We start from the raw sequence: 27,661 nt of genomic DNA, 5'->3' as shown, positions 1-27,661 counted from the left end.
CTTCTGCCAACCCAGGCTCTCTGTCAGGTGGAACCTCCAGGTCTCTTGGCCTCCCCTTAGAAGTTCTTGCCTGTGACTGATCTCCAGTGTGCTAACGGAGGGCTATTATTATTAGTAGTAGGAGTAATAGTAATAGGAGTGTATCTCCCCTGGCTGCCTTTCAGAATTGCCTGGTGAATTAAAAAAAAAAAAAATACAGATGTCCTAGCTTTACTTCAGATCTGCCGTGTCTGAGTGATTCTGATATACAGTTAGGATTGGGAACCACTGAACTAAATGGCTCCAGATGGAACATTCATCACTTGTTTGCCTTGTGGCCTGTCCATGCCTCCCGCCCCCACCACTGTGGGCACCAGTCCTCCTCCGGTTCCTTCCTTTGAGGCTTTGAGACTGTGCTCTTTTGCTTGGAAGGCGTGTTGCACAGAAGCCCTCAGTGTCTTTCTTTCTCCTAGTCTCTTCCACACTGTGCTTAGCAGAAACATCTTCATGTTTTTGCCTTGTGTATGGCAACCAACCCTCCTTTCCAACCCAGATGCAAATTTTGACCCATTTTTACTATTCTCAGTCACTTCTGTCAGGATTGCGGGTGGGAAGTGGGAGCCAGATGCTTTTGTTCACGTTACCATCTTCTCCTGAATTCAGACTATAATGGCTATAAGTGGGAAAATCATATTGAGATGGGAACTATGCAGATAGTACTTCTGCTGTATGTTCTGTTTCTGTACGGACATATATATGTATATATGTACGTGGTTTTTCTTACATTTATACATTTGCCTCAAAATCGTATGCATACGTGTGGCAATTTTTGTATCTGATGTCCTTATGAAGTATTTAAAATAAAAGTTGTGAAGATAAAGGAGAGCACTTGTGATAGGTCTTCAAATTCTCTCTCATAAGCATATTTTTATATTTTCCAATTATAGCCAAGAATATTTTCTCCCAGCTAATTGCCTTGTGCTGCATATGTCAGTGATATTTAAAATGCTGTGGACAATTCTGATTTTGAATAGAATAATTTATTGTTATCATTATTTCTTCTTAGCTGGCAGAGACTCCCGTGGGAGAAATACACATAAAAGGTAGTTAGAAAAAGCCTCTCTCTGATAGACATTTAAACTTTTTCTCATTTGTAGAAAATGCAAAGGCTTGTTTGTTAGGAAATTTGCTTTTCCTTGGAAATTAGCCATGGTACTCCTGGACTTTCTGTGGGTTCTTTACTCATCAGTAATAAACCTTTTCTTTTTGATTACGTTAAGAAAATAGACCACTGAAGAAATGAATTTGACTGAAGAGGCATGAAATGACTTTTTTTAATACAGTGGTTGGCATAAGTCTGCTCTCTGATTATTTTACTGCCTCAGTACTCACCTGAGTGGCTTTTGAAATGCTGTCTGCTGTGAGAACAAACATCTTGCCTGGTCATCTATTTTATGGTCATCTTCTAGGTTGGAAACGCCTGCTCTGAGAGTTCTAATCCACGGTGTTTGACTTTTCTTAACCTCTTTCTTTGTTCTTAGACTTTCTGGTTGTTGATATGCTTACCTTCATGACGTTTTACTTAGGTAGTGTTCAAGTGACAGGATTAACGTTCTAAAAACATCACAGCTCTATTAGTTTATAGTGATTTTTAAATATGCGTGATTTCATTTGATTCTCTCAATAGCCTGTGATGTAAGAAAAGCAAACTGGATTACTTGATTTCATAAGTAAGGAAACTGAGGTTCAGAGGGGTTAAGTGACTTAGCTAAGGTCGTGCAATTCAGAAGTTGTAGAGCCAGGACTTGAAGCCAAATGTAATGATCTTGCTGTTCATCACCCTGTTGGCTCTCTTAAGATGTCAGAGTTTCAGTTGTACTTGGCCATGATATGTTTTGGTAAGATGATGCAACCTTTCCATATGTTTTCTCTTACCTTTTAGAAGATGATCTCCTAGAAGATGATGGAATTTTCAATATTTCAATATTTAATGAAGCTTGTTTGAAATTGAACAGGCGTTCTAGGAAAGTTGGATCAGAACGAACGTACCAAGTAAGATCTCTTATGCTATCCGTCAAAGAATTGTGTCACTTAAACTTTTGGGTATTCTCCAAGTGAAAATCCAAAGTTTTTAAAAACACTAACACAATGAACTTCTAGACAGTCTGATTTTTGTTTCTAGAGATGGATGTGAGATGTGAGATGGATGCAAGTGAGGGACTAAATTGAAGCAGGACGCTATATTTGGTGACTTGCTGTCATTTTCCTTTGGTATTTCACATGTGTTATATTTTATGTTACAGCTTATTTTGTCATCAAATTCACTGTTGGATGTGGATTTTTAAGAAACTCCTTGCATGACTATTGGTCCTCATTTAACTTGACTTTTTAAAAATCACAAATCTCAAGTAAAATTATAAGTAAATTCAGGGAGGAACTGAGATTTGTTATTTTTGTGTCATTTTTAGTGCCTAGCAAATCATTTGGCAGAGTAGACTAAGTATTAAATTCAAATTCATTCATTCATTCCTTAACCATTTACCAAAAGAAAATCATGTATTAGGACCTGGAATTTTCAATTCAAACTAATATAAATATATAAGTAAACAGACAACTGCAATATGGTATAATAAGTGCTTTGATAAAAAGTGAATCAATGGAAGGGGAAATTGTGTGTTTGTGTGTGTGTATGTCCAGGTACAATTTTTTTTTTTTTTAACAAGAAGCAAAGACTATGCTGAATCATAGAGAATGAGTAGGAATTAACCAGATAAAAGATGTGAGGTGTGGGTGAAGAAGGGCATTGTGGGCAAGTAGAGGAGCATGTTGGATAATAGAGAACGTGGCTCTCTTGGGGAACAGAGAAAACAAGGGAGAACAGGAAGAGATGAGGCAAAAATCTAAGCAGTGGGCAGATCACGAAAAGCCCTGTATCCTGCGATTTTGAGTTTGGATCTTATTTTGATGTCTATGTGAAGCCACTGAAGGATTTTAAGCAGGTGAGTGAAATATTCAAATCTTCACGTTAGAAAGAACACAGGGGCTAGAAACATATTCAAGTACCCAAGTAATTTAATATAAGATACAGAGGATTTTTTTCAAATGAGTACAGAAATAAATGGTTTTGGGACAATTGGTTAGCTACTTGGTTAAGAAAATACATTTTTCTTGCTTCACATCTTACACTAAAATGATACAAGAGTTAAATTGAAAAAAGTTGCTATTTTTTAATATGTTAGACAAAGATTAAGTTAAGTAACATGTGAAACACTCTCAGCAAATTCGTTCGTAACAAATTCATTGGAAAAAAGTGAACATTCAAAGGCAGCTTGCAAAAGAGAATGTACATATTGCCAAAACACACATGAACACATTATGCCTCACTAGAGAGAAAAAAAAAAGTTAAACCATGAGATACCATGATTCTTCTATAAACTTGGGGAGAACACTGTTACACACAGTACATCTATCAAAGTTGTATCTATCAACAACTTTTAGAAGTGTACTGTAATTAATTATTCAGATGTAAACAGAAAGATTAAGCTGTTCTCTGAAGCTGTATTTGTAGTAGGGGAAATTGGAAACTACTCAAATGTCCATCAATAGAGATTTGGTTAAATAAATAATCATGCATTCATCTGATTGAACACAATGCAGACACAAAATACATTCGCTTCACACTGGACGGCATTTGCTGCTGTTGACCAAATATTCCTACTGAAATAGTGTCTTTTTCTCCTGTGGGTTTGACCCCTCTTCGTCTCCTTCACAAGATTCCCTTCCTCTGCCTTTCCCTTCCATTTGATTACCCTCAAGGTTGTACTTTCCCTGTTCTCTTGCCATTCTGTACCCCTCTTTGGGCTGTCTTACCCAATCTCTTGACTTCCTTAAGTATCTCCATGCTCAAGACTCCTAAATCTGTTTCTTCAGGCCGTAATCTATTCTATAAGCTCTAAGACCTGTATTCCTTGACTAGCTTCCTGTGCTTTCTTTCGCATTGTGTCTTCACATATGTGACCCTCATACCTGCAGTGTTCTTCCCTTCCTTACTCTACCTGGCTAACTCATGCTTATTCTTCAAAGCTCAGCTCAGTCATCTCCCCTGGTGGAAGGTCTTCATTGACCTCCTGCCCCAAACGCTGTTCCTGCTACCTGAATGGTTTTTCCTGCCCTGACCTTTCATATCCCCAACTCACCTAGTCAATGCTAATTTCTTCTTCACTTCACAATTAAGATAGGGAAGCCTTCCTTGAGCCCTAGAGAGGAGGGTCAGGCATCCCTCCTGAGTGCTCCTATAGCCTCATGTATTATAACACTTATCTCTGGGTATTTTATTTGCCTAGATACTTATCTGTGAGTTCCTTGAGGTTAGGACCTGTATCTTATTTGCCATTTGTACACGGCACTGTATACTCTGGTTGGCAAATAATAGCCACTCTATCTATTTACAGAGTGAATTGATGATAGAGAAAACTTTATAGTATATTTTAAATAGAAAAATTGTCTTATAAAATCATGCATACACCATGATTCAAAGTTTGTAACTAGAAAGTAATTTTCTTGTTTATAGACTAAACTACATGGAGTTTAGGATGAGACTGACTTAGTAGAAATGCAACCTACGTAGTTGTGAGGTTTTCTCTAGCAGATGGCAGCAACCTGAATGTAGAAGTGGTGAGGTCAAACATCTGGATTGACTCCGTGTTTTGAGTTTTCTAGAATGGGTGGAATTGAGAACAAAGGGGCAAGGGTGTTGAGGATATTGGGCAAGAGAAAAAGGAAGTGATAGACAATGGTATCTGGGAAGACAAGGTTGGGGGTGGTAGAATATTAGTAGAAAATCTTGAGTGAGGAAGTCTTGGGGGGCTTCTTGAGAGAGATCAGGCATAGTGGGAGTGAGTGGTCCAGAAGATAGGGGATTACAAGATCTTGGTGGAGCAGCACTGAGGATGACACAGTCTAGGATGTGGCTATGGATATGAGTAGCTAAAGTGGAGTGGAGGAACTTCGTAGCACTGAGCTCAAGAAACTCTCAGGCCAAGTTTCTATGGCTTATCTCGGACCTTTAAGTTACCCAAGAGAATGCTAGGAATTGGAGGAGAGAGGAATCTCCCAATGAGCTGGGTGTCAGGGTCTTGGATGACTGTGAAAGAATGACAGTGATGAGGATGACGAGGAGGGATTGAGGGTGGTATAGCCAATGACATGAGCATCAAAGGAAACACTGAACAAATGAACATCCAGCTGAAGCACTGACTGATCAAGAACTGATCATATTACTTCTGGGACTTTCACATATTTTCCCCTTATGAATCCCTATGTTATACATGCATCTTGAGTTGGCAATGGATGGAGTATTATTGGGTTAACAGCATGTGTGATGACTCCATGGACCAAAAACTCTTTTACCAGAGCTCTAATAGGAAGGATCAAGCGAATACCATTGTGCAGTTGCTTTGGATGCATAATTTGGAGTAGTCTTCATAAAGTTTAAAAACTCTGTCCTATGAGGCTTTATAAATTCCTTATGAATGAAAAGAAAAGAATTTTGCCCAATATCTTCAGTGCAATCTCTTTCACCTGGGTGGACATCAAGGGATTATCTTAAAATAGTCTGACGTTTTGTTCTTCTGAGATGTCATTATGCATTGTAAGCTTAGTCCTGTAGCTGGTTCAGGGGGAAGTTGAATAGGATAGGCAGGGTAGCTTTGGAAAGTTGTTCCCCAGTTTAGCTTTTTATTGTATTAAAAATTATTCTGGGTGGGTGAGGTCAAATAGAAGGAACCTTCTTGCCTAATCTCCATTTTGCTTATAGTCTAGACATCTGCAAGCCAACAGAAAATTTAATGCAACACTTTCTTTTAATCCCATGACAGTTTAAAGTTCTGGGTCAAAGGTGGTATCTGAATAATTTTTATCACGTAACATCATTTAACTTCACGACGAGGGAAAGAACTCCAGTAGTGTGTTTAGATCTGTACCCAGCAACTGATTACACCGTGAATATCACCCTATTGGGATCTGCAGAGCAGTACTCAGTGCAAATGACGATAACCACCGCACCAGCAGGTAGGTGTCGATGTCTCTCAGGACAAGTTAAATATGTGAATTGAACTGTACAATGCAGGAGAGCATAAAGAATGCTAGTCTGGGAGTCAAGAAACTTGAGTTCTAGTTCTAACAAACTACCAACTTTGGGGTTCAGGGTTCCCGAATCTTACTACCTCTCCCCTTCCCCACAGGAGTGCCAGCTCATAGAGGGTACAGACCAAGAGAAGACTGCTTTACTCAGGGTTCCCTGGTAGTGATAGATTGACAATACTGTAAGGCCTCCTAGCTTTCACCCCAAATTTAAGACAGCTGAGCCCTAAGGGTAGTCATTATGGACAACTAGAACCAACTTCTGGGGACATCAGAAATGTGAACCTCACCATGTGGGGCGCTGGTAGGACAAAGAGGCCTCGAGAGTGGGCCATGTATGAGCACATGACACAGTCTAGAGAACAGTGGTCTAATGAAGGTCGGGTTTTTTAGAAAGGGCTTGTGGCCTTGTGAGGAAGCCATATAGAGGCCAGCAGTATCAATTCCACAGCTCTCCTTCGTGGAAAGGGACACAGAAGCTTTTTTTTTTTTTTTAATTTTAGTTTTAATTTTAATTTTTTTGTGAGGAAGATCAGCCCTGAGCTAACATCCATGCCAATCCTCCTGTTTTTGCTGAGAGAGACCGGCCCTGAGCTAACATCTTGGCCGATCTTCCTCCACTTTATATGGGATGCCGCCCCAGCATGGCCTGACAAGTGGTGCGTCGGTGCACGCCCGGGATCCGAACCCGGGCCGCCAGCAGCCGAGTGTGCGCACTTAACCACTACGCCACGGGGCCAGCCCCTAATCCATTGGGTTTAACAGACAAATTTACGGGCAACCAGGCAGAGAGGCCGCCCCCTTTGAAGGAAAACAGTGGAATGGGGTAGGTCCTGCTCCTGCTTTCCTGAGACCTCTCTCCCATGTGCACCACTGCTCTTTGTGGGTCAGGGGTGGGCACTTTGGCCTTTGTACTTGGAAGACTCTGAAATATGTTAGATCCTAATGGGGCCATCTGGCACTTGAGGCTGAAAATTCACTTCTTATTCTATTTTCCATCTCACATTACGCCTTGTCCTATATGTATCAGCAGAGGTTGCACATGAACACCCCATGACGGCATAAACTTAACACCAAAATACATTTCCAGCTACAGAAAATGCTCAGAATTTGAATATGAATTCCCTATAATTATTAAATTCTCAGAGAAATTAAAGTCTAAAAATAAAATCCACCTCCCCTTGTAAATTAAACTACAAAGGCATTCAAGTCCCAGCTTCTTTCCTTCCCATTGTCTTCTCTGCTTGGCCTCAGCCGGAGTGGTCCCTCTGAAATGGAGTGGGGTTCTAGCTGTTGCGTCCTAGAAATCTTGTTACGTAGTAGCTGTTATTCCTTTGGTACCTCCAAAGTTGAATTCATCTTATTCCAAGTTTCATTTTCCTATTTCTCAATATGAGTCCTAGGGATACAGAACTTACAAAAGAAAAATTATTGTTGGTTGCTCAACGTTGCAGATGTCACTGAATTGTACACTTTAAAGCAATTAATTTAATTTTTTTATTTTTATTTTTATTTTTTTAAGAAGATATAGGCTTATTATTTTTTTTTAATAATTTTATTTATTTATTTATTTTTTCCCCCAAAGCCCCAGTAGATAGTTGTATGTCATAGCTGCACATCCTTCTAGTTGCTCTATGTGGGACGTGGCCTCAGCATGGCCAGAGAAGCGGTGCGTCGGTGCGCGCCGGGATCCGAACCCAGGCCGCCAGCAGCGGAGCACCCGCACTTAACTGCTAAGCCACCGGGCCGGCCCATAAAGCAATTAATTTTATGTTGTGTGAATTTCAGTTTTTTTAAAAAAAGCCAGTGGATTAGCTATGTTCTTGCATCTGGGCTTCAGGTACCTTCTGAGCGATCATTACATGACATAATACAACTAAAGTGTTGAGAATAGTTCCCAGCACATAATAATGATGACGACAATAATAGCTACATTTCTTGAGCACAAAATATGTGCCAGGACTGTTCAAAGTGCTATCTTTGGGTCAACTCAAACCCACTAAACCTTTGGAGGAAGCCATTGCTATTATCCCTGTTTTACAGATAAGGATCCTGAGGCTGAGAGAAGTTCAACAACTTGTCCGAGATCACACAGCTAGTGAGGGGTATAGCTAAGATTTGAAGACAGGCAGTCTGGCTCCAGGGCCCTCATTCTTAATCAGTGCATCTACTGCATCTCACTGAATATTTAGTTATTAAATAGAAAAAGTCAAAATTATGTTCCCAGAACCGAGTACATACTCAGTCCAGACCCACCTTGCTTCTGTCAACCTTAGACCATGAGCAAAGACTTCAAATGTCATGGACGCATAAATGCGTTCATTTAACAAATGTTTATTTCTTGCCTACTATGTGTCAGGCAGGTCCTGATAGCTGACGCTGTAGCAGCAATAAGAATCCCAGCTGTCATGGGCTAGAGTTGTGGGATAGAGGAAAATACAAATAAAACAAGTAAGGAAATATGTCATCTGTTAGGTGGGGCTAAGTGTTAAGATGAAGAATACAGCATGACAAAGGGAGTGACAAATGATGGTCAGAGAAGACCTCAATTATAAAGTGACATTTATGCACAGATCTGAAGGACTTGAAGGAGTAAGCATGCATGGGGGAACACCAAATGACAAGGTCTTGAGGCAGGCACGTCCTTGCCATGTTCTAGGAACATCAAGGAATCCAATATGGTTGGAGCAGAGTGAGCTGGAGAAAGTGGTAGGAGATGAGGTCTAAACTCGAGCTTGCCTATAATGAGAGACCCACGGTGTCAAGTTCAGAAAGTTGGGTCCGTTGTTACCTTCTCCTTTGCAATGCGGAGCCTGGATGGCCAGTAGTAAGTATAATCTAGCGTGTGATGATTCAGCCTCTGCAGGTTACCAAGTAGTCTGGAGTCCTCCACCTGTGAATTTAAACTTAGTTTGGGAAATCTCTTTCTCATGAGCTTACTTGGATTCAGTCTGACACTAGGCTTCCCATATGTTTTGGGGGAAGGGAAATCCACTCTCCTTGAACATTTTAGAACTTTGCAGTGGTGGCTCCAGGTCTTTCTTGGTGCCCATCTCAAGTATTTAGAACCTTTTCATTTTCATTTCTCCTTTAAGCCCTGTTTCTACCCACCCTCCACTGTTGCTGAAGATCTTTATCTCTTTAGTGAAAGAACCTCATTTCTTTGTGGGTAGAGTACCCCACATTTATAGTAGGAAACTCTTCAAGTGAAATGCATTGTTTTGCTTGCCCCTGTCACAGTCCCAATTTTCTGCTCTTTTTCTCTGAATTTCTCTATCCCCAGAAAGATCCCAAGAATTGTTTTAGTCCTGAGCTCCTTGGGATCCTGTTATTGAATGCCTTGCCTCTGAGTCCTGCTTCGTGGTGAGGAGGTTTCATGTTCCTCTACCCTGGAGAATTACCCTCAGCTATCCTTGAGCTGCTGTTCAGTTTCTGGAAACTGGGCTTTCACTGGTCTAATGAGGTCCAGGAAGTCCTCTAGGTTAGTGGTTTTCCACTCAAGCCCCACCTTTCCTTAGAACTGAATTTCTAAGTCTTGAACCGCCTGTGCTTCCTTGATGGGAACTGAAGCATTTCTTCCTGCCACATTTCCTTTTCTGCATCAGAGAGATAAGCCTCCAGTGTTCCAGTTCCCTCTGAGTATTCCTTCTGTTCAGCAGGCCCGGCTGAAGCTTTTAACCTTCCATCCCAGTTGTTTCTGTTCCTTCTTTATCCCCAGGTCTGGCTAATACTTTTGCTAGGTCTTAGTACTTTCCTTCCTTGTATTTGCTTTTTGTTTTCATACTTAGATTTTTGTTCTCCTAACATATTACTTTGGATTCTGCCACTGAGGTCTCCATAGAGAGGAAATGAGGGCAAAGAGTTCTGAATCTGCCACAAATATCCAGTGTTCAAACAAATCCTACCCACCTTCACTTTCATTAGGAGACATTTATTTCTATTCAGTTCAGCCTATGACCCAGGCCTGGGCTTGATCAATTGTCATCCTCCCTGGATCCTCTTTAATACGTCTCTACTTTTCTGTTCCTTCTCTTCAAGTACTAACTCCCTACATTTCCCAGGCACACCTCCTTTTAGCCTGTGCTATACCTGCTGTCCCATCTATAAGAACAATGTCACCTTAAAACTAATTTAACAATGCTTGAAGAATTCCACACTGATCTTTCTAGTCTTCCTCTTTTTAAATACGTCCACATTTTCTGTAACTACATGGTATCACAATTCCAGTTATTGAGGAGTTCCTCATTGATGCTTTCTCTGGGTTCCCTATTTAAAGCTTTAGGAGGACCCTTCTTTTTTTTTTTTTTTTTTTATAATTTTATTTATTTATTTTTCCCCCAAAGCCCCAGTAGATAGTTGTATGTCACAGTTGCACATCTTTCTAGTTGCTGTATGTGGGACACGGCCTCAGCATGACCGGAGAAGCGGTGCGTCGGTGCGCGCCTGGGATCTGAACCCCGGGCCGCCAGCAGCGGAGCACCCGCACTTAACCGCTAAGCCATGGGGCCGGCCCTAAGAGGACCCTTCTTGATATAATGATGCCTGAATCTGGGCACCCTATGGTGGGGGTGGCTGGCATTTTATTCTGTTCTCCAAAATAGTCCTTTTATTCTTCTCTGACGATTTTGAGCCACTTTCCCTGCCCTGGTAAAAATCTCCCTATCTTTTCTAGTCTCTGTAGAGCAGTTACATTTGGACATATCTCCTTTTCCTTCTCAAATTTTTCTAGCTGGGCCAATATGATTTCAAATTTTCTTCCCCTTCTTGGTGTGATTTCTTTCAGTTTATTTCATTCTTTACTAATCTTGGCCTGTCTGCAAGACCAAGACCTGTTTTGTAAACTGATTTCATTTTTTTTTTCAGAGACTGAGCAAATCTCATTTTTAGAAACAGAGGGTTCTAGGCATACACCTTTTAGAATTCCTTCTTAGCACTTGAGTTTGCAATAATCACACTGGATTTTATCTACTTCAACCCAAGAAGAATCCCTGCTGTAGAATCCCCGGTCTGGGTCTCTGTAAAGCAGATAATACAAAGCAGTTGGAGAGCCTGTGGTGTTGGGGTGACCCCTGTGCCTGTAGACAAACCATGGAGTCAGTCTTTTCCTACTTCTGTTTCTTGCAAACACGATAAAGAGGAACAGAATTTTGGGCAGCTAATCTACTGCTGTCTGCTAATGTCCAGCTTCCCAAAACGCTGTCTAAAATCTTCAAAAATCTCCCACTCTGCTCTCTTTGTGCTTCTCACTCTTTAGCGGACATAAGAATCACCTGCAGAGCTTATTAAAACACAGGTTCCTGGTCTCCATCCTAGAGGTTCTGATTCAGTAGGTCTGGAGTGGGGACCCCAGATTTTCATTTCTAGCAAGTTCCCAGACCTCGCTGATGCTGCCAGCCCACATTTTGAGTAGCGCTGCTCTAACCACAAAGACCTTAGCTACCTCTGGGCAATTTAAAGCCCTCCCTTGAAGGTAAAAACATGATAAAAGGAAAGGCAAAATAAATAAATAAAAAAAGAAAGGGAAAGAAAGTAGCCAAAATAATTCTGTCTCCTTATGCCTAAGAAACCTGTGTGTTGAAGCTTTGCCTTTTTGGGAAGTTTTCCTAATAGTTGAATATCTCCCCATCAATTCCTGCGGTTTCAGCTGCTTCCTCCCCCGTGGTGCTTTGCTCCCTGTGGCAGCCCTTGTCTTTAGACTCAAAGTTCCAATCAGTATATTCACATTTCGCAGGTGGGAGAGACTGCATCTTACCCCTCCTTTCCACCTGAGGTCACACAGCGTTAGCAGACTGACACATGAGAAGGAAAGCATCAACTTTATTGCCTGGGCATGTTCCCAGGAACACTCCCAACACAGAGTTTCTGGTAAAAGCTGTATTGGAGAAGGAGGCTTAGATATGCGGCCAAATGGGGCTTCCTACTCCCTTTCCCACGGAAGTATGAGCGATTGGATCTGCAAGGGATCCAGTCGCCTGGCTCACCCACACAGTCTCAGGCTGTAAAGCCAAGGAAAGGGCAGTGGGCAGAGACTGCTTGCTTGCTTCTTGGAGACTGGAGATATAGGTGTCCCTTGTACCTGTGCAAAGGCAGGTCCCAGGGAACAAGAATGTGCATCTTGTTTGGGCAGTGACCTGTAATATATGAACTCTACCCACTAAGAAATGCGACCCAAGGAATAGTAGTCTTCTACTAATCAGATTACATATTTACTGTTCCTTCCTTCAAGATTAGTGAGTTGGGAGTAGAGAGAGGCCAAAACTGTCCTTTCCTTTATGGAAATGGGAAGACAGGTAAATAGCAACCTTTAACATACTTGAGCAAGGTAATTGACCTCTGTAATGTTAGAGAGTTGCACAGGAAGGGTCCATACTGGTTCTAGGAGTCTATGATAGGAAAGCAATTTTAGTTTCCTTCAAATTTATTTATTTCAACATCTAAATTTCTTTTTTAAGATTTTTATTTTATTTTATTTATTTATTTATTTTCCCCCCAAAGCCCCAGTAGATAGTTGTTATGTCATAGGTGCACATCCTTCTAGTTGCTGTATGTGGGACGCGGCCTCAGCGTGGCCAGAGAAGCCGTGCGTCGGTGCGCGCCCGGGATCCGAACCTGGGCCGCCAGCAGAGGGCGCACACCCAACCACTAAGCCACGGGGCCGGCCCTCAACATCTAAATTTCTTGACTGACTTATTTATCATCATTTCATTTATCCAGTTTTGTGTTCTTATTGATATATACAACTTACTCATATTTGATAATTATTTGTCAAACATTTCTCCTGTTTTATAGTTTCTTAATTTTTGTTTATGGTGTTTTGACCTATAAAAGTTTTAGATTTCTATGCAGTCAATTCTATTGATCTTTTCCTTTGTGATTTATTACATTAATATTAATATAGAATTTTTTTACACAAGAGTATTTATTGGTATCCCATCTTATTTCTAGGAAAGACTTTAAGTGACCTGCATGGGCATATAAAATAAAAGATAATAAGTTAGATATCTAAGCTAAAGAAGAGAGAAGACAAAGACAGGGACATGAAAGAAGATGTAGGAATAAGGTTAAGAATGATTCATATCCTTATAACGTATTTACTTGTTCATTAGTGGCTCACAAATTTAGGTCTAAGTTTTCACCGCATCCAGTTAGAAAGGGAGCCATTCCATTGTCCATAAGGTTACAACCAAGTAATGTGTTCTGGGAGAAGTAGAATTTTTTTTCCACCTGAGGACATTTGCCCTGAGCTAACATCCATTGCCAATCTTCCTCTTTTTTTGGATGTGAGCTGCCGCCATAGCATGGCCGCTGACGGATGAGTGGTGTAGGTCCATGCCTGGGAACATAAGCCCGGTTTGGCCAGGGCGTGGAGTGTGCCAAACTTAACTACTACGCAACCGGGGCTGGCTCAGAGAAGTAGAATTTTTTCAACAGCAAGATCAGATAGGAATTTCTGATTCCAGGGGGTTTCATAAATAGTACAATATATGAGCAGCGTTTTACGAGGATTTTATGAGGCTGTTTCTCATGTTGTTTTTCCGTGTGGCGCATTGTGTTATAAAAAAGCACGATTCAGTGGGGGGTGGACGAGGAAAGATGCCTTAGAAACTGTGCTCTGCTGATCTGGCTTGATTCAGGGGTAGGATTAGATTATTTTAGATTATTTGGAGAAATGACTGGAATCCATGTCTTTCAAGCAATTTTATTTTTCTCAACTCAGATTTGATAAATGGTTGGTGTCACTGAGCATGAGACTGTTCTCTCTCATGAGCACCTGGGGAGCGTGTTGCCCGTTGAATAACAAGGACTTATGCCTGAATAGAAGGCTGCCCACCTCTCTTAGAAGGCGGAGCCTAGGGAGCTGAGCTGAAAAAATTGTTTGAATCTTCTCTGCATGGATGGATGAGTGATCGAATCCCCCACATTCCTCTTCATATAGTTTGGTCACATACTTTTAGCCTGAAAATTTTAGGGTAGTTGTAACCAGATACCAAATTTGTCTTAAGAAAAATTTCAACAAAATAACAGTAAAACTCCCAACTTTAAACAATTTTATGTCCTTTTGTTCTTTCTAAGATAAACTGTTTGCAAAATGTACATCAAGGACAGCTACAGGATAATAAAATGATACCGCTATTTATAGAGCAGTGATAAAAATAGTGACTTTGCTTTCAAAATAGTTGATTTGTAGCCATTCTTTCTAACAATATTTACCTTGCAAAGCCAACTGTCTGTTTAGGCTGCTTCTAATTAGAGGTTTTAGAACCGTATCATTTATGAGTAAGAGAATGCTTGTTTTTCCCTTCTCTTTAGCAGATGATTGCATGCATTTAGAGACTTCTAAAATAGTGTTGGTAAGTTAAAAAAAAAATCAAAAGAAGGGGGAAGAGAATAGTCTTCCCTCTATTCCCTCGTAGAAAATCATAACCGTTAAGGTGGCTTATGCTGCAGGTTTTCTAACTGCATGTATAATTTGAGATCTATGTTGACCTTATAAAACTTCTCCCATAACTGATTCCTGCTCACAGAGTCGAAGTCCAAACAAAAGATAATAAAGACCGTAAATAATTTAACATTGTTTCTGGTATTTTCCCACAAAATGATAAGTATCATAACAGTATTCTGTGGTAGAAGAATTATGTCTGAAGTCGTTGTGCTTCTCTTATAAACCATCAGCCTGAGAAACTTACACTTGCAGTTGGTCAAGCCAGAAATCGGCATATATTTTGCATGGAATATCCAATCATTTGTAATATGTGCCAAATGGGGAGAGTAAATGGTTGTTCTTTTTAAAGACAAGATAATGACATCGTAGATCCAGCTAGGTAGGACCATAGCTATGGGGGTAAATAAGGATGAATAGATTATTTAGAAATGGAGCCCTTCACTAAATGGGTCCTAAATGGCTCTGGAGGCAATAGGTTCATCTCCTTCTTTTCAGGACTACCCTATTCTAATCATGTGTACAGACAAGGAGGGTCCAAGGCTGAAATCAGAGAAAAGAGCTCTTACTTCTTAGTCTAAAATATCCATTAATACAATGCAAAGGAAAGCTAACTACAAGGTATTCTTTTTTATTTCATTTCCGTGTAACTTTCTTTAATAATATTGATCTTTTGTTTTATGTGAGGAGGACTAGCCCTGAGCTAACATCTGATGCCAGTCCTCCTGCTTTTTTCTTGAGGAAGATTGGCCCTGAGCTAACATCAGTGGCCATCTTCCTCCACTTTATATGGGACGCCGCCACAGCATGGCTTGACAAGTGGTGCATCAGTGCGCACCCAGGATCCGAACCTGCGAACCCTGGGCCGCTGCAGAGGAGCGCACGCACTTAACCGTTTGTGCCACCGGGCCGGCCCCTGATCTTTTTTTTTTTAAAGAAGATTGGCCCTTTGCTAACATCTGTTGCCAATCTTCCTCTTTTTTTTTTTTTCTTTTTTCTCCCCAAAGCCCCAGTACATAGTTGTGTATCATAGTTGTAGAGTTGTAGCTCTTCTATATGGGACACTGCCTCAGCATGGCTTGATGAGCGGTAAGTAGGTCCACGCCCAGGATCTGAACCAGTGAACCCTGGGCTGCTCAAGTGAAAAGCGTGAACTTAACTGCATGCCACTGGGCTGGCCCCTCCTTGTAACTTTTTAATTTGATATAATTTCAAATTTCTCTCTCTTGTTCCTGTTCCCTCTCTCTCACTCTTTCTCCTTCTCTCCCTCTTCCTGAAATAAATCCCACTTGGTCATGGTATATTATTTCTTAGGTAATGTTGGATTCTGTTCACTACTATTTTCTTTAGTATTTTCGTACCATTATTCATAAGTGATATTGGTTTATAGTTTTATGTCTTTTTGTACCATCTTATCAGGTTTAGGCATTAGTATTTTCCTTGCTTTATAAAAAGAATTAGAAAGATTTTCTTCATTATTATGCCCTTCATTATTTGAAAGGTTTCCTTCCTTATTATAATTCATGTATCATTTGATCTATCTGGTCTCAGATGGTTTGGTAGAATTCCCCTCTGAAACAGTCTGGACATGGTGCTTTTCTGTGGGATAGTTCCTTGATAACTTTCTCAGTTTTTTTCTATGGAAAAAAATTAGTCTGTTTAAGCTTTTACGTCTAATGGGGTCAATTTTGGCAAACTATTTTCTTATTTCATCTATGTTTTCAAATTTATTTGCATAGTGGTCTGCAAAGTAGTCTCATTTAACTTTTTGAATTTTCTTCTGCTTCAATGATTGTTTCTCCCTTTATTTATATTTTCTTCCTTTTTTCTAGATCAAGTTAGCTAGTGGTTTGTCTATTTTATTAGTATTTTCAAAAAGCCAAGATTTTGTTTTATTAATTAGATCTACTATTTTTCTTTCTCCTCTACATCACGGATTAGCAAACTATAGCCTGCACGCCAAATCTGGCGTGTTGCCTGTTTTTATAATAAAATTTTATTGGAACACAGCCAAGTCATTCATTTACATATTGTCTGTGGCTGCTTTTGTGTTACAAAGGCAGAATCGAGCAGTTGTGACAGAACTGTCTGGCCCAGAAAATCTAAAATATTTACTACCTGACCCTCTATAGAAAAATTTGCTGACCCTTGCAAAACATCATTAATTTCTGCTTTCATATTTATTATATCCTTTCTTATGCTTTCTTTTGCTTGATAAAGTTGGTTGCATTTTCTCTTCATTGTGAATTGTGGCTTTTTGCATTAAAAAGTGTCCTTCCCTGTCATATTTAATACTTCTTGACTTGAATTCTGCTTATATCAGGATTGCCACCCCTACTTTCTTTTTTTAAAATTATTTTATTGAGGTCATATTGGTTTACAACGTTGTGTAAATTTCAGGTGCACATCACTATGTTTCAGTTTCTGTATAAACTGCGTCGTGTTCACCACCAATAGTCCAGTTTTTATCCGTCACCATACATATGTGCCCCTTTGCTCCTTTTGCCCTCCCCGCCCCCTTCTCCTCTGGTAACCACTGATCTGTTCTCTTTATGTGTTTGTTTGTTAATCTTCCACATATGAGTGAAATCATATGGTATTTGTCTTTCTCTGACTTATTTCGCTCGGCATAACGCCCTCAAGGTCCATCCATGTTGTTGCAAATGGCACAATTTTGTTTTTTTTTATGGCTGAGTAGTATTCCATTGTGTGTGTGTGTGTGTGTGTGTGTGTGTGTGTGTCTATATATATATATATACACCACATCTTTATCCATTCATCTATTGATGGGCACTTGAGTTGCTTCCATGTCTTGGCTATTGTGAATAATTCTGCGATGAACGTAAGGGTGCATATATCTTTTTGAATTATTGATTTCCTGTTCTTTGGATAAATACCCAGTAGTGTAATAGCTGGATCACATGGTATTTCTATTTTTAATTATTTGAGAAATCTCCATATTATTTTCCATAGTGGCTACACCAGTTTGCCTTCCCCCCAGCAGTGTATGAGGGTTCCCTTGTCTCCACATCCTCCCCAACACTTGTTATTTCTTGTCTTGTTAATTATAGCCATTCTGATGGGTGTGAGGTGATATCTCATTGTAGTTTTGATTAGCATTTCTCTAATAATTAGTGATGCTGAACCTCTTTTCATGTGCCTGATGGCCATCTGTATATCTTCTTTGGAAAAAATGTCTGTTCATATCCTCTGCCCATTTTTTGATCAGATTGTTCATTTCTTTGTTGTTGAGTTGTATGTGTTCTTTATATATTTTGGAAATTAATCCCTTATTGGATATATGATTTGCAAATATTTTCTCCCAGTTGGTGGGTTGTCTTTTCATTTTGTTCATGGTTTCCTTTGCTGTGCAGAAGCTTTTTAGTCTGATGTAGTCCTATTTGTTTATTTTTCCTTTTGTTTCCTTTGCCTGAGTAGACATGGTATTCGAAAAGATACTGCTAAGACTGATGTCAAAGAGTGTACTGCCTATATTTTCCTCTAGGAGTTTTATGGCTTCAGGTGTTACATTTAAGTCTTTAATCCATTTTGAGTTAATTTTTGTGTATGGTGTAAGATAATGGTCTACTTTCATTCTTTTGCATGTGGCTGTCCAGTTTTCCCAACACCATTTATTGAAGAGACTTTCATTCCATTGTATGTTCTTGAGGATTGCCACCCCTACTTTCTTATGGTTTCCATTTGTCTGCTACACTGTTGTCCATCACTTTATCTTTAGCCTTTCTGAATCACTTTGTTTGAGGAGTCCCTCTAGTACATGGCATATAGGAGGATCTTGCATTGTGAGGCAAATTGAAAATCTTTTTTATTTTTTAATAGGTAAGTTAAATCCATTTACAGTTGTTGAGAAGACTGATATGTCTGAACTCATCTCTGTCCTATTATTTTATGTTATAACAGCTATATGTATTATGTTGTATTTTCTGTATTTCTTTCTCTATGTGGTGTGTTTTCTTTGCTGTTTTACTTTATATATATAAAAATACATATAAATATATAAACTTATATATAATATATAATTATGTTATATACTATAATATTATAAGTATATAATATTTTTAGGAAGGTTTATGTATTTTTTCTAATGGCTACCTTTATACCTTTTTAAAAGTGCCCTGTCTCCTGTTTTCTTATTTAACTTTTCACTTTCTGATTTATCAATTTTTAAAGGCATACTTTAACTTCCATTTATTGCCTGTGTGCATTCAAATTAGTCTATTCTGTTTTCCTTTTTCTCTATCCTGTCCCCTCCCAATTTCTCAGTTGCCTTATTTCTGCTTTATCAGAACACATACCATTTATATTTTATTCTTCACCTTGTCCTGCCTTTACTTCAGTCTTAGATCTACAGTTTAATATATCAGATGCTCATCATCAGTCTTTTTGCTGAAGTTTCCCCAGTTCTCGCTTGAATGAAGCTCATCTTCTAGTAGATTCTTCAAGAGTACAGTATTTCATGAGTTCTTGCATGTTTCAAACTGTTTCTCTGTGGCCTTGATACTTGACAGACAGCTTGGCTGGTTATAAAAATCTTGGTTCACACTTTCTTGATTTGAGTTTCCTTAAAATTCAGTTCTTTTGTTTCCTTGCTTTTATATAACTTTTGAGAAGACTGATGAAGCCTAATTCTTTTGCCTTTGGATCTTATTTGTGTATTTCTTTGAGTGGAGATGCTGAGGATTTTTTCATCTTCGAAGTCTAGTAGTTTCACTTGGATAAGTCTTAGGGTGGATTGTTCTGAGTGAGCTTTCACAGGTATCAGATGAGCCCTTTCAGTATCTATATTCAGGTCTTTTTATTTTTATCAAGTTATCTTGGATTATAGTTTTAAATATTAGTTCTGTTTTGATGTTTTTCTTCTGTAGAGACTTTATTATACATATGTTGGATCTTTGCCTATAGTCCATTTCAACCAGTTTATTTTTAATCCCTTTTACTTCTTTTGAATGTTGTTTTTATTCTTTTTGTTTATTTTCCTGTATTTCTTCAATGCCTCTTATTAAATTTTCATTCTAATCTATTCTTACTTGGGCGCCATGACATTTTGACGTTATTTCTGACATGCGTTTGTCTTTTTTTTGTTGTTTCTTTCCTGAATTCAGTAATTTTTGTTTCATTTCCTCCCTGCTTTTTGTCCATTTCTGTTCTTACTTTTTTGAATTTCTGACATAAGGTGTTTTCTTCACACCCTCAATACTTATTTGAGGATATTTCAGTTTATTGTTACATGTTTTTTTTTCTAGTTTGTGGGTTTTTTAAAAAAAAATATGGAGTTTTTCACAAGCTGATATATTTTTATTATAATTTTCTTTTCTTTTCTTTTAATGAACACTGCTTTTGTCTATTAATTCTATAGACAGAATTGGTAGTTTAGGATGGTTAATAAGATTTCTAGGTTAAGAGTGCCCTCTTCTGTCATTGAATGAAGTGCAGTTTCTTTAAAGGATATTTTTGTTGTTTTTTTGGTGAGGGTGGACATGAATTGTGTATTCTTCTATTTGGGGGTTCTCTTTTGTCTTGTAGGATCTTGCATTTCCCCCTTGCTTTTTTTTCCCATCACCACTTAGTCTCCAAAAGACACCAGTTCCTTCCTGTTAATCCTTCTCTTTCTCAGAAGCAGTGCCTTTCTCCTATGACTACCTGAAGTCTCATAGACATTTCATCCTGTGCTTTGTCAGTACTCTGATATACAAGGTGTCTTTTCAGTATTTTCAGTATTCAATGAGACTACATGGGTTATGGAAAACCAGCACAATACCTGACATAAAATCAGCATCTATTAAATGTTAACTATTACTTAAATTTACCTTATGACATTTGTTATATACTCCCTTGTATTTTTGTTATATTGACAGAAGGTGTAACTCCTCTTCTAGGTTAAATACATATTAAGGGCAGAAACCATGTCTTATTCAGAGTGCTACCTGTATTCCATTGGGTTAGTATGATATCAGTTGCTTGCCTTTCCCCTTTTTGCTGATTATTTACATTTAAACAAGCAGGAATGCTGTGTCTGCCACTGTTCTGGACACTGGGAGTACAAAGATGAATGAGACATGGTCTCCCCCTCAAGGAGGTCTCAGTTCAATTGGGTGAGAGACAAGGATCAATAATAGTACAATGCATAAAGTGTAATTGAGGGATTTGCAGGATACTGTGGGAGAACAGAGGAAGTAATGATTGATTTTGCCCAGAGTACTCGCTCACATTAATGAAGCAGAAACAAAGTTTCAAAGAATTTGATGAACTAAGAGTCAAGTTTTCTCTTCTCTGAGGCATTCTTGCAGGTCTGGTTTTTCAACTTCAGGATTCTAGATTAGATTGGCTTTCAGGGCGGGAAAAGGAGAGAGAGAGAAGACAGAGTGACGACTAAAAATGAACCAGAGAAGGAGTATTTCTATGAGAGACAGGGCATCTACTTTCCATAGCAAAGCATCAGACAGCAGGGTGGGAAGGGACTCAGGACGAGCTGTCCTCAAAAGGGGATCCTTTTCTCCCCAGTGAACTCATCCTGGGTTCAACCTGCCTGTGGTTCAAACTGTAAGCCACCTGAATGGAGAGAAGGGGACCTAGAATGAGGGGTCACTCTGTGACCAAGATGGAACTGAATTTAACCAGTGAGGCATTTCCTGTGAGCAGAAGGAATTGCAGACCCACTACTACTGTAACATTGTGTGTGTACATTTGAAAAAAATGGAATCATTATGTACGTACCGTTCCTCATCTTGCTTTTTAATTTTATTTTTATTTTTGGCTTTGCAATATTCTGTGGACATGCTTCCATTCCAGTTCATATAATGTCGCCTCAATTCTCTTTGAGGGAGGCAGGGTATTCTACTGTGTGAGGGTACACTAATTTATTAATTTATCCACTATGGAGGGGTATTTAAAGTTTTTTTCCCCTTCAAATTTTTGTTACAGACAATACTGCTGTTAATATACTTGTATATATTATGTTTTGTTGATTCTCAGATGCACGTTTTTTCACATTTTATTATCTGTGAAATCTCACAATTGTTATACAGTCAGGTGGCTGCCATGAACGTAATTGTCATTACCCAGGTATGCATCAAATTGGTCATAGCTACTCACAGTGTTGTTACTTTTATTGAGTTATGGACATTAGTGGTACTATTAACATTTTGGGTTTAATTGCCTATTAAAATGTTTTCAAAAAGGTTACACTATGCTTTGACTTTGAAACAAAAAGCTATTACGTATGTAGAAAACCATGGGAAATAGAACAGCAATGTATAAAAGCAAATGTCAGCATCAGAATGGGTGTTGGTGGCTTGCAAGAAAATCCTGGAGAAAATAGAGCACACTTTTAAGAAATACTGCCTCACCAAAACTCTAGAAAGCACATAGGATGATATTGCTTGGAAATACAGATATTGAGAACTCAATTGAAAAGTGATTGAGAAGTGTTACATACTGAATATGAAGACATTTTAGGAGTGTCTCAATCAATTTTGGTTATATTTTTGGTTTTATGACATATGATAAAATTTTAATGTCTCTGTAGATATGAAAAAAGCTCTTTTAATCAGTATAAAATAATTCTAAAAGGTAAGAAAATAATCATGACACAGTTGACTTGGCAGGATTTTTTCTTTCTTGACGAGACAAACTAATGGTGCGTCTTACAAGAATGGCATCTTAGGTTTGATGAAATGTGCTATATCTTTGCATACTTGGATAGGGTATTTCTGTAGAATTGAGTCTTAAGAGTGGAATTGCCAAGATAAAGAGCCTCATAAATTCCTCTTCACAAAGATTGTATCAATTTACACACATACCTGTTTTCCAATACCTTCACCAACATAGGATATTATAATTTTTTAATGTTTGAGAGTCTAATAAATGAAAAGCATATTTTATTTTGTTTTGATTTATACCTCTTTGATTATTTAATGGCCTGTTACAGTTCTCCTATGAATCATTTTTTCTAGTTATTGCTTGTTTTTGTATGTTGGTCGTGGTATTTTTCCTCATGTTAAGTGCTCCTTAGATATCAGGGCCATCAACTTTTTCAAATATGTTACAATTTTTTTCCCAGTTTGTTGTTTGTCTTTCAAACTTAAAGGTTGTTATATCTTTTGCCATCAAAAAAATTTAACATTTTATTTAGTCAAATTAAAAAAGAAATATTTTCTAGTTTTCTTATTTCTTTCCCACCCAAGATTATAGAACTATTTTTCTATATTCTCTTCTAGTATATTTTTTAATTAAAAATTTTAATTTTCAGGGGCCAGCCCAGTGGCATAGTGGTTAAGTCTGGGCACTCTGTGTCGGCTGCCTGGGGTTCGCAGGTTCGGATCCCACTCGTGGACCTACACACCGCTCATCAGCCATGCTGTGGTGGCCTCCCATATACAAAGTAGAGGAAAATGGGCACAGATGTTAGCTCAGGGACAATCTTCCTCAGCAAAAAGAGGAAGATTGGCAACGGATGTTAGCTCATGGCCAATCTCCCTCACCAAAAAAATAATAAATAAATAAAATTTTAATTTGCAATTTTTCTGTATATCTAAAATTGAAAGTTTATTTTTAAAAAATTAACAATGACAAAGAATTTTCAGAAGGCAACAGCAGGAAAAATGAGTAAATCGTTCAAGACAGAGCCAGAATTTGAACCCAGACCTGCCCCAAGGCTTTTGTGACTACCTGCTTATACTGCTTGAACACCAGGGAGAAGGCCCTTCTCTGGGGACAAGAGAAAAGCTGTGTGTAGGGGTGGAGGGTGGGAGGAGGAGGATTGTCACAGCATTTGGTAAAGGTGAAGAGCTCAAGTTTCATGACCCAGCCCACATAGTGTTTGATTCCATTTATATGAAATTTCCAGAATACACAAATCCCTAGAGAGAAGAAAGTAGATTTGTGGTTGCCAGGGGCTGGGGGAGGGGAAAATGGGGAATGACTTCTTAATGGTATAGGGTTTCTTTTTGGGGTGATGAGAATGTTACTGAGTTAGATAATATTGATGGTTGCACAACATCATGAATATACTGAGAAATACTGAATCATAAAAGAAAATTTAATACAGCTGGAATCACTTTTGCCTGTTATATCAAAGTGGGAATCTAATATTAGTTTATCTCTATTCCCAACTATTTCCCAACTCAATTTATTTCCCACCAATTTGCAATTCCACTCTTATGTAAATTCCCATGCATAGATAGATTGATTTCTGGATTCTACTCCGTTCCATTGATCTATTTGTTTATTCCTTTGCTAGGAACAAACTGTCTAATTACTCTAGCATTCTCAGTGGGGGGGGGTGGTATCACCTCAGGGGGGCTAAATTACCCACAAGGGGGAAAAAATTGAGGGGCAAAAAAATATTCTTTTTATGTATGAAGCATAGATAAACATAGTACATAAGAAATATACAGCATATCTGTGGTATTAAAATTTTATAGAAGGTGAAAGATCAGGAAAAAAATATTTAAAAAGGCCCCTTGTGGGGCTATAATGAAAAAGGTTGAGAAACACTGATACCTGGTTATGTCCTCTTGTGATGTTTATATTTCAATTTCTTTTTTTAAATTTATTATTTGTTGCTGAGAAAGATTCACCCTGCGCTAACATCTGTTGCCAGTCTTCCTCTTTTTGTATGTGAGCCGCCTCCACAGCATGGCCACTGACAGACGAGTGATGTGGGTCTGCGCCAGGGAACCGAACCCGGGCTGCTGAAGCAGAGCATGCCAAACTTAACCACTAGGCCACCAAGGCTGGCCCTCAATTTCTTTTCTTGCTATTCTTCTTAATCTTCCTGGAGAAATTTAGCAGTAATTGCTTTCTGTTCATTGAGGGCGCCAAGCTGATTCCTGCATCTGGGACTTTGACCTTGGAGTGCCCTCTGTCTGAGCCCTCTTCCTCCACTCTTGGTGGCTCATCACTCATGTCCTTCAGGTCTCTGCTCACATAGCACCTCCACAGAGGGGCTTCCCTGACCATCCTTTCTATCCTTGGACGATGCTTTTCTTTATAGTCTTCACCAGTGCACAGGATTATATTTTTTTATTTATTTGTTTATGTGTTTATTTTCTGCCTTTCTCCCTAGGATGGATTCTATTAGGTGCAGGGACTTTGTTTTCTCTCCCCTTTATCCTTAGCCCCTAAAGCATGCCTGGCACCTGGTGAGAACTTTCAAAATATTCACTGAATGAATGTGTAAACTTACCATGTTCCAAGAAAGTCCATTGGACTCACCATTGGAAGTACATTCCATTTATAGGTTAACTGGTGGAGAATTGATGTCTTTTCACTTTTGAGTCTTTCCATTCAAGGATGTGGCATTTCTCTCTGTATCGTTTTATTTTATGTCCTTCAGAAAAAAATTAAAAAAAAAAGCTTCATGTAAGTCTTGGATATTTCTAGTTAGATTTATTTCTAGGTATTTGTAGTTTGTTCTTGGTTTCTTTGCTTGTGAATAGGGATCTTTTAATTTTTCTATTGCATTTTATTTGTTGTTTTAGTTTTCTATTGCTTGTATGATACATTTCTGCAAATTTAGTGACTTAAAACAACATGAATTTACTGTCTTGTAGTTCTGGAGGTCAGAAGTCTGAATCAGTTTCGCTGGGTTAAAATCAAGGTGGCGGCAGGCCTGGGGGCTCGAAGGGAGAATCCATTTCCTTGCCCTTTCCGGTTTCTAGAGCCTGCCTTCATTCCTTGGCTAGTGGCCCCATCTTCCACCTTTAAAGCTCATCAGTTTAACCTTTGCTTTTGTCCTTAAATCTCTCTCTAACCCTGATCTTCTTGTCTCCCTCTTAGAGGGACGCTTGTCACTACATTGGGCCCACTGGATAATCCAGGATAATCTCCTTATCTTAATCACATTTGCAAATTCCTTCTGTAAGGTAACATGACTTCAGATTCCAGGGACTAGGAAGTGGACATCTCTGGGGGGCCACTATTCAGCCTACCATACTTGTCCTTGCAGATATACAGAAACCAATTTGTTTTTCTTTTTTTTTTTTTTAAAGATTTTATTTATTTATTTTTTCCCCCAAAGCCCCAGCAGATAGTTGCATGTCATAGCTGCACATCCCTCTAGTTGCTGTATGTGGGACGCGGCCTCAGCATGGCCGGAGAAGCGGTGCGTCGGTGCACGCCCGGGATCCGAACCCGGGCCGCCAGCAGCGGAGCGCACGCACTTAACCACTAAGCCACAGGGCCGACCCCAATTTGTTTTTCTGCATTCTTATATTTGGGTGCACTTTACCAAACTCCCATTTTTTGTATTTGTTTTCAAACAATTTTATATTTGTTTCTCAGTTGATTCTCTTAGATTTACTGGCAATGGCCTCATTTGTTCCCTTTCTTTCTGGTATTTATAGCTCATTTTTTTTCTTGCCTCTTTCTGCATTGTCTAGAATCTTCTGACTAATGCTAAATAATAGTTATGAGGCCATGCATCCTTGTATTGTTCTTAACTTGACTAGAAATTGCTTCATTGTTTTACCACTAAGTATGGTGGTTTCCTAATAAACACTTTTAAATTAATGAATTTCTGTCAAATTAAGTCCTAGTTTACTAAGATTTGTAGTCAGGAATGTATATTAAATATATTAACCATTATGGTTATAAAAGTAACCATATGGTTTTTCTCTTTTAATCTATTAATAGCTTTCCCGATAATGATCGTTTCTGTATTCCTGGAATAAATCTCCCTTGGTCATAGTGTATTGTTCTTTGAATGTACTGCTGACTTCTATTTGCTAATATGTTTTTTGGATTTTTGTATTTATATTAAGAAGTGAGTTTGGCATAGTGTGTTTAGTGATTGGTTCTGCCATCCTTGTACAGTTTGGGCATTGTGGATTATCTAGTCATATTGAACAAATTGGGAAACTTTCTACCTTTTTGTATGGTCTGGAACTGTTTAAGAGTATTGGAGTTATTTGGTTTTTGAAAATTTTATAAATGTGAGGTTCCTTGGACCACTATAACATCTCTAAAACCATCTTCTCTATGCAGCAGTGAGGTTGCGTTATCGTGAATCATCTATGCTTTCTTACCTACTCTGTGTTACAACATTTGAAATATAGCTTTGGGACTTGTGGAGCAGGTTTCCTCTGTGCAAAGCTGCCCAATCCATAAAGAGGGGTCACGTCTACCAACTTGGCTTCATTCACAGGAACCTGTCAGGCCAGGGGCTTACACAATAAAGCCTTGGGAGTGCTTTTTTTCAGGTGCTTTGGGAGTTGTCTTTATCAGTTATTAATCACCAGTGTTCCTGTGAAATTTCTTAGCAAGTCTGCTCTATTACTTCCAGTTTAGGGACAGGGGTCATTATGGAAGGAAGTAACCTCTGATATCAGAGTTTTGAATAAGTAGTCTTTATTTTAAAAAGCTTGGGGGATGTGCCTCTATATTACACTGGACCAGATCTGAACCACCTTTTGGATTGATTACCATGAAATTGAGCAGAGGCCAACAAATGCTTCTTTGATCCTCAGAGATGAGAAAGCCCAAACCAAGAGAGACCCCTCCTCCCTTTTCATCATGAAAGGCCTGACTGCTTGAGATTGCCTTTTTCAGTTCCTCAAGGAGCAATTCTCAGTTCTCTGCTGAAATGTTGCTCTCAGCTGAGAATTTCAAATGATGCTTATTTGTATAAATGAGGTTGTCCAAGGCTGGGACAATGAGTTGCAATTTTTACTAAGGGAGTTTGCAATGAATAGATTTAAATAATTTTTAAGACGGATCCTCTGATTGTGTATCTTTTGATCTTAAATCTTTCATCAGGACTGAGTTTACATAAACATAAAAGTAGTGTTTCTTGGACTGCTACCACTAATTTCTAAATTAAAATTATGCGGAAATCATCCTATGTAAATGCTTACCCTTGGAAAACGGTTTAGTTAAAAATACTACAAAAAGTAGTATTTTTGTATAGAGTGTAAGTTGATTTCTCTTTCTTTTCCCCCTGCAGTGAAACAGACCATTGGTAACATTTCAATAGTTAATGAAACATGCTTGAGATGGAGAAGTATGATGACGGCTGATATAGAAGAGATGTATCTAGTAAGTTACTGCAAGTTACTCTATTTATAGGTGTTTGTCTTATGT

The 27,661-nt window shown here is 38.8% G+C and overlaps 1 protein-coding gene across 4 annotated transcripts in view; it reads left to right on the top strand.

Annotated features, from left to right (window-relative positions):
• The window catches only part of SUSD1 (sushi domain containing 1), a 116,952-nt gene that overhangs the window by 59,603 nt on the left and 29,688 nt on the right, over positions 1 to 27,661 (top strand). For 3 of the 4 annotated variants that reach the window (XM_058523778.1, XM_058523775.1, XM_058523779.1), the window contains exons 9-11: positions 1,922 to 2,031; positions 5,856 to 6,048; positions 27,525 to 27,616. In XM_058523778.1, the coding sequence (XP_058379761.1) occupies positions 1,922 to 2,031; positions 5,856 to 6,048; positions 27,525 to 27,616 (395 nt within the window). The remainder of the gene's footprint in view (positions 1 to 1,921; positions 2,032 to 5,855; positions 6,049 to 27,524; positions 27,617 to 27,661) is intronic. The other variant, XM_058523776.1, reaches the window with a different exon arrangement.

This window comes from Diceros bicornis, chromosome 28, assembly GCF_020826845.1.
Source record: "Diceros bicornis minor isolate mBicDic1 chromosome 28, mDicBic1.mat.cur, whole genome shotgun sequence".
Classification (NCBI taxonomy): domain Eukaryota; kingdom Metazoa; phylum Chordata; class Mammalia; order Perissodactyla; family Rhinocerotidae; genus Diceros; species Diceros bicornis.
Note: the sequence above shows the minus strand (reverse complement) of the source record. Positions and strands in the feature narration are given on the sequence as shown.